General features: G+C 48.4%; 1 protein-coding gene across 1 annotated transcript in view; it reads right to left on the reverse strand.

The window, feature by feature from the left end:
• Positions 1-992: 992 nt before the first annotated feature.
• Positions 993-8,231, reverse strand: part of rc3h1b (ring finger and CCCH-type domains 1b) — a 17,794-nt gene continuing 10,555 nt past the window's right edge. Inside the window, 6 exon segments of the mRNA XM_084706691.1 lie at positions 993-4,269; positions 6,229-6,326; positions 6,452-6,613; positions 6,713-6,809; positions 7,206-7,296; positions 7,837-8,056. Of these exon segments, the coding sequence (XP_084562817.1) occupies positions 4,107-4,269; positions 6,229-6,326; positions 6,452-6,613; positions 6,713-6,809; positions 7,206-7,296; positions 7,837-8,056 (831 nt within the window). The 3' untranslated portion in view covers positions 993-4,106.

Here is an 8,231-nt window from a genome sequence, read left to right on the forward strand (position 1 = left end):
GTGTCTTCAGCAGAATCCAAATAAGAGGGGCCAAACTAACAGAGTTTCATGTTACTGGGAAGGGAGAGAGGTGATTGGCTGCATGGATTGGGAGGGAGAAGGGAGGAGAGGAGAAGAAGGGAGGGGAGGAGCTTCAGAGATGCCCCCTTGGTGCGCGCCACTTCGTCTCCTTGGAGACACCATGACAACACAAGGAGAGGCTGGAGACGCCACTCAAGACTTCCTGTTCTGAGATCAACCTGGGGGCCATGTTAATGTAGCTAGGACAGATGAGCCAGCTTGGCCAAGTTAACGTAGCTACACCACGTTAGCTAGCTAGAAAAAGTTAGCATAGCTAAGACAATTTAGCATCGCTGGGACCAATAAGGTAGCTAGGACAGGTTAGCATAGCTTGGTAACTACCACCATGAGGAGTGGGTTGCGAGTTAGGCAGGGGGTGATGGGGGGGGCAGGGGGTGATGGGGGGGTAGGGGGTGATGGGGGGGCAGGGGGTGATGGGGGGGCAGGGGGTGATGGGAGGGCAGGGGGTGATGGGAGGGCAGGGGGTGATAGGGGGGCAGGGGGTGATGGGGCAGGGGCAGTGGTGTAACGGGGCAGGGGCAGTGGTGTAACGGGGCAGGGGCAGTGGTGTAACGGGGCAGGGGCAGTGGTGTAACGGGGCAGGGGCAGTGGTGTAACGGGGTAGCTCCTAGGGGACATAAGGCCAATCCTGACTAAACCCCACCAGCAGTTCCCTCTCACCCCAGCCCACCTCATACGACACACACACAGCCAAAGGTACAGTTCCTACAGCACAACCTAGCACACACACAAACACAACCAAAACAAAAACCTTATCATCAATTTATCATTATTATTAAATTTGTCTTCGTCGTCGGAAGCATATCGTCTTGAAAAGAACATTTCTTTGTTTTAACACAAAAAGATTAAGTGAACACATTAATGTGCACAGAGTTCCTTCAACTGCGAAAGGATAAAGTTCTGTGTTGGCAACCAGTGGGCAGGAAGAGAAATAATAAAAATAAAAAAAGAAGGAGAATAACAAAAGTAATACCATTTAGCAGATTCTAAGTAGAGATCATTTAATATAAATGCAAAGTGAGTAGAGTACTTGGAGGCACGATAACAGTGCTTTAGTATATTAATATATGAATACATACTCATATGTATAAGAGAGTGTACCTAAACCACGTATGCTGCAGGCAGTGGGCCCCAGAGGCTTCTGGGAAATGGGGCGAGGCTAGCCACAGAAGCTCCACTCACAGATGCGCCACATACTGGGAGGTGCACTTGATTTAACTCAAAAGCAGCACTCCGATGGGCGGTTCCACTAGTATCAGTGTGGTGGGTGAGCGAGATAATTAAATCAAGCACACCCTAACTGTGTTTGACCCAGGTGTCTACTACAGCTGTCATCCGTCTGAGTGCCTCCGCCCCTACCCCAACCGTCCCGTCCCCCTCCCCTGCTAGAGTAATGCTGAGCGAGGTGCCTGTGTTCCAAACTCCACTCCCGTCAGGTGAGCCTGTGTTCCAGACCCACCCCTGCCTGTCCTGTAGCTTTTAACCGTTGGAGTTCCACACCCCACACCCACCCTGCTCTGAGATATAACCAATCAGAGGGCAGGAATCAGTGTGGAGAGCCTTGCTTGAGGGGAAGATGATGATGATGACGAGAGCGAACGCAAGGCTGGATCTGTCAGGTGAAACATCCTTCAGGTCCCTCTGAGACATCTGGGATTGGTCTACAGGTCTACACTCCGCCCCCTTTTTGCTCCCTCCAATTGCGGACGGTATCCCGGCTGAGACCCTGCCCCCTAGAGCCGTGACCAATGCAAGTGAGAATAAGCGTGAGGGTGCGCAACTTCATAGAAGTTAAGGAGCACCAATCACGAGGAAGGTCCCAATGGGAGCCAATGGGGAGGCCTTCTGAACCACCGCACAGGAAGTCCTGAGGAGCCAACACCAATGCAACAGCGCCCCCTGGGGCACAGGAGGGGCTCATTTCCAACCATCCATCCACCACTCAACCATCCATCCTACCACTCAACCATCCATCCCACCACTCAACCAACCATCCTACCACTCAACCAACCATCCTACCACTCAACCATCCATCCCACCACTCAACCAACCATCCTACCACTCAACCAACCATCCTACCACTCAACCATCCATCCCACCACTCAACCATCCATCCTTTCACTCAACCATCCATCCTACCACTCAACCATCCATCCCACCACTCAACCATCCATCCTTTCACTCAACCAACCATCCAACCACTCAACCATCCATCCCACCACTCAACCATCCATCCTTTCACTCAACCAACCATCCCACCACTCATCCATCCATCATACCACTCATCCATCCATCATACCACTCAACCATCCATTCCACCATTCAACCATCCATCCTACCACTCAACCATCCATCCTTTCACTCAACCATCCATCCCACCACTCAACCATCCATCCCACCACTCAACCATCCATCATATCACTCAACCATCCATCCCACCACTCAACCATCCATCCCACCACTGAACCATCCATCCCACCACTCAACCATCCATCCCACCACTCAACCATCCATCCCACCACTCAACCATCCATCCCACCACTCAACCTTCCATCCTACCACTCAACCTCCATCCATCATATCACTCAACCATCCATCCCACCACTCAACCATCCATCATATCACTCAACCATCCATCCCACCACTCAACCATCCATTCTTCCCTCTCTCCCTCCAGGTGCTGTGCAGACTGTTGCCCTGGCAACACAGGTGTCACATCCCCCTCAGCTGTGCAGCCAAGGGAGGGATTTCCTCTCCAGAACATGCTTTAAAGTTTAATTGATTTAACCACCAGCCAATCAGAGACCACAGACAAGTTATGTGGCTCCTCCCACAGCAGAACCAAGCCCCGCCCAGCAGAAGCTAATAGGAGGTTCCCTTATATAGAAAACAGGAGCGAAGATCATTATCAAAAAGATTAATTTGCAATCTTTAAAACAGAATGCTTTGGATAAATATATATATACTGCTTTTCAAGTATGAAACAGACGTATGATGTATTCATAAAATGCACTAATAAAATCTAACTTCTGGAGCGTGTTTGGGGCCTGTCTGGGGAGAAGCTGGTGACTTGCCTGGGTTCCGGAATGTTCCGGAATGTTACCAGAATGTTCTGGAAGGTTGCCATGGGTTGCTGGAATGTTCTGTCCTCCCTTTCCACCGGACTTTCTGGTTCGGTATGGCCACGCCTACTCGGTTCTGAGGGCGGAGTCTCGCCAAGGACCAACCGTCAAATCCCGTCCCTGTCCCCCTGTCTCTAAACCAATCACCTCTCCCTAGTAACGCTTGCCACCATGTTGGAACACATGGAAACGGCATCATCCCCCTCCACGTAAAGACCACACCCACACCTGGCCGTCGCCATGACAACTTACAACTCCCTAAAACAGCGGGGACTGGTTGTCATGGAGAGGCAGGGTCTCCCATCACCTGTCAGGTCTGAGACCGGCCGGCTCCCCAGGTCACCCTCATCATCATCATCACCCTCTGGCTTTTCTACTCCCAGTAACAAATGAAAACAGTGAGAAGGTTATCGTCCGACGCCCTGGCTTCCAGGCAATGAAAGTAGTTAAAAAAAGAAAAGAAAAGAAAAAAAAGCTCATTCACAGAACAAAAAGAAACAATTCATATCACAGCAGATACTGCTCATCTTCTAAACATGAGTATGTGTGTGTGTGTGTGTGTGTGTGTGTGTGTGGGGGGGGGGGTGTATGCGTTTGTATATGAGAGAGAGAGAGAGAGAGAGAGAGAGAGAGAGAGAGAGAGAGAGAGAAAGAGAGAGAGAGAGAGTGTTCTAGGAGCAGGTGTGTATGAGTGTGTGTGTGTGTGAGAGCCAGAGAGAGAGTGTTCTAGGAGCAGGTGTGTATGAGTGTGTGTGTGTGTGAGAGACAGAGAGAGAGGGTTCTAGGAGCAGGTGTGTATGAGTTTGTGTGTGTGTGTGTGTGAGAGACAGAGAGAGAGGGTTCTAGGAGCAGGTGTGTATGAGTTTGTGTGTGTGTGTGTGTGAGAGACAGAGAGAGAGGGTTCTAGGAGCAGGTGTGCGCCAGGCCGTTCTTCTGCAGCTCTGCTCCAGTGGGGGCTCCAGTAGGGGCTCCAGTGGGGGCCTGCTCACAGCACAAGGAGGACACCTTGCTGCTCAGAGCCAGCAGCGCCTCCTGTCCCAGAGCCCCACAGCCGTTAGACACCTCCCTGATGGGGGGAGGGGAGAGAGGAGGTTACACGTGATGTGACAATGGGTGTGTATATGATAGTGTGTTTATAGAGTATGTGATGGTGTGTGTCTATATAGTTTGAGTGTGTAGTGTGTATATAGTGTGTAGTGTGTATATAGTGTGTGTAGTGGGGGGGGATCGATTTACATATGAATCACTATTCAGTCTTCTAGCAAATCACATCGATTCAGAAATTTAAAAGAAGAAAAATCTTGGGTAACACTTTAGATGAGCTCACCAAATTCATAATTTATTAACCAATTTGTTACTTATTAGTTAACGGTTTGTTCACCATTAGTTATTTATTGTTTATACAAAATGTATCATTAGTAAAGTGTTTGTTCACACAGTTAGGGTTAGGGTTTAGGGCTAGGGTGTAGGTTTAGGGTTTAAGTTTTGGTTAGGGTTTAGCTTTACTAATGCTTTACTAATGATACATTTTGTATGAACAACAAATAACTAATGGTGAACAAACTAATAAGTAACAAATTGGTTAATAAATTATGAATTTGGTGAGCTCATCTAAAGTGTTACCAAATCTTGTTTTATTCTAATACGTTTTATTTTTATTTTTGTACAAACTAGTTATTCTATTTGTCTCCGGGGTGTCTTGCTTATAATAACAGAAGACTGTCATATGTTGAATGGTTGCAGTCAGCTTAAATTAAATTGCATTTGTTTTATAACAATGAGTTTACTAAACTGCAAGAATAACAATAGATTTAAAGGTTTTGATGCCGTGGGATTTTTCTCTTCAACACTTAACTGCCTATCAAAGTCAAATTGAAACAAGTAACACTATACAGCAAACTGGATTCAAATGTAAGCTTAAATTGAATCGAAAATTGATTAAAAGTTGACCCAACATGCACTCCAATGTGGATTGTTACATTCTAATAGACATTATTTCAGTTCGGTAAATACCCTGTAGAAAATGGTTTTGCTTCAAACATGGAAAAAGCTTTGTGCTTTGTTAGCGGTTGCTGAATTAACATTGATTGAGATGACTGTATTGTAAAGTCATAAAAGAGTATGCTCAGTTGATGTCGACACGTTTATGTAATTCAACTTGATTGATCAATAAAAAAATGAAACATGAGAAAACTAGTGCTGTCAAAGGATTATAATATTTAATCACGATTAATCGCATCAATGTCAGAGTTAACTTGTGATTAATTGCGATTAATCCCACATTTTTATCTATTCTAAATGACCATTGATTTCTTTTTTTCCCATTATTTATTTCATTTCAATGCTCTTATCAACATGGAAAAGTGGATCGGATTCCTTAGTGCAAATGTTTTTTTTTTTTTACAACATTGCAATCGCCTGGCTTTGACGAGGGGGCGGAGAATTTGCATCAGCTGTGTGCTTGGCCATCATACCTGGCCTTGGTATTTCAGACTGGACGTGCTGCCATGATAGCTCAGTTCACACACAGATCACTTTGCTCTTGTCAATGGAACCATTTGGCAACTTTTTAAAAGTAAACTTTCCATTTAGAATCTTATTGGCATCCATTTCAGCGTCTCGCGCTCGCCATCCACTCAAAACATAACATTAGCCTACTACTCTTTAGCCGGCTCGCAATCCCAAACAAGTGTGTGCGGCATGCCTGTTGTTTTGTTTCCGGTCTAGCTAGATTCGGTATGGTGTTGTAGTTTTTCTAACGTTACTAGTTGTTGCAACAGCATGTGAAAAAAACTACAAAATGTTCTAGGCCCAAAAAAACGTTAATCTTGCAAGTAAAAAAAATGTACGCCGTTAAAATGGGTTTGCGTTAACGCCGTTAATAACGCGTTTAACTGACAGCACTAATATATATATATATCGTGAATTGATTTTTAATCGAATCGTGACCAAAAGATTCCCACCACTAGTGTGTGTATACTGTGTGTGTGGTGTGTATAGTGTGTGAGTGTGTGTGTGTACACACCCCAGGGCCAGGGAGATCTCCTCCAGCTGAGTCTTGTGGTCAGGCTGTCCTCCGTTTTCTGCCGTCTTCAGCTTGTACTGCACCTCCACCTGGCCCTCCTGCTCACACACACACACACACAATCTTCAGCTTGTACTGCACCTCCACCTGGCCCTCCTGCTCACACACACACACACGTTTCACATCCTCTCTAACCTCTCACTCCTAAGCCCCTCCCCCTCACCATAGCGATCTCCCGGGTCCTTTTGCCTATCTCTCTCTCCACCTCATGCAGCTCCAGACTGAGCTGCTGGCTGGACACTGAGGAGGCCCCAGGCCCCCCAGCCCACTGCTGCTGGGGGCCCTGCCCAGACTCCCTCTGAAGGAGCAGGGAGGAGCCGGCAGTCTGGGGGAGAAGACGACATTACTATAGAACATCCTTCTTGTGTGTGTGTGTGTGTGTGTGTGAAGGCACACGTGTATATGTGTGTGTGTGTGTGTGTACCTCCAGGCCGTGTATCTGGGACTGCTGTGTGATCTGCTGGTTGACTTGCTGGAGTTCCATCTTCAGCTGCTCCCTGTCAGAAGGCCCCAGAGACATCCTGGAGGACGAGACAGTCAGCACACCCAGGAGCACACCCAGGAGCACACCCAGGAGCACATCCAGGAGCACATCCAGGAGCACATCCAGGAGCACATCCAGGAGCACATCCAGGAGCACATCCAGGAGCACATCCAGGAGCACATCCAGGAGCACATCCAGGAGCACACCCAGGAGCACACCCAGGAGCACACCCAGGAGCACATCCAGGAGCACACCCAGGAGCACACCCAGGAGCACACCCAGGAGCACACCCAGGAGCACACCCAGGAGCACATCCAGGAGCACATCCAGGAGCACATCCAGGAGCACATCCAGAGAGAGGAGGACAGTCAGCACCGCACATCCAGAATGGGGGGGGGGGGGGGCAAATAGAGAGAAAGGAAGGGTGTCTCACCGTTCAGCAAAGTGAGTCTGAGAGGAGGAGACCTGCTGGTGGGCAGAGTAAGAGGCTCCGCCCCATCCTCCATGGTTCCCATAGGCGTACTCTGGTGGAGGAACGGGACAAACACACAATTTATTATTTACCTTGTCATGCAGTTACACTGATCACAGACATAACAGTGCCATTCAAGACAACAGACAGGATAAACCCTTCCTCCCTCCCGCACGCACGCACGCACGAGTACATTTATAATGGCCGATATTTTAAAAAAATTTAAAACTATATTATGCCTTCACAATACAAACAAGGTACAAAACAAAAAATATATAAATAAATGAATATAAAAAATTAAAAAACAGACGAAAAACTCTTCAAACATGTTATGAGTGTTGGTGTTGCATAGTTAGGGAGTCAGGTGGCTGAGTGGTTAGGGAATCGGGTTCAGGCCTCAGTTGGATATTTCCCGGCATGACCTCACTCTCGGTTAAGTAGTTCATATCGGCCAATATATCTGAATATTGGACTTTTAAATCACCAAATATTGGTATCGGTATCACTCTTCAAAATCCTTTAACGGTCGGGCTCTAACACACACACACACACACACGCTACACACACACACGACACACACCACGGCGCTCACCAGCCATGTGCTTTTGCCCGCTGGGCCCCAGGGCATGCGGGGGCCCCAGGGCATGCGGGGGCCCCAGGGCATGCGGGGGGCCCTGGTAGCCTGTCTTGGAGGTACGTGAGATCGCTCCGAAGCGAGACACAGTGGGCTGGGGGCCGAATGGGATGATGGGGTCATCATCCTTCCCCTCCGCCCCCCTCCTGGGAGCCTCCAGACCCTTACCCTCCACACTCTGCAGAGAGAGAGGAGAGAGAGGGAGTCAGGGAGGGGGAGAGGGAGGGAGAGGGAGAGAGAGAGGAGTCAGGGAGGGGGAGAGGGAGGGAGAGAGAGAGAGAGAGGAGTCAGGGAGGGGGAGAGGGAGAGAGAGAGGGGAGTCAGGGAGAGAGGAGTCAGGGAGAGGGAGAGGG

The sequence above is a fragment of the Hypomesus nipponensis genome, chromosome 10 (assembly GCF_054491055.1).
Source record: "Hypomesus nipponensis isolate SF chromosome 10, ASM5449105v1, whole genome shotgun sequence".
Classification (NCBI taxonomy): Eukaryota; Metazoa; Chordata; class Actinopteri; order Osmeriformes; family Osmeridae; genus Hypomesus; species Hypomesus nipponensis.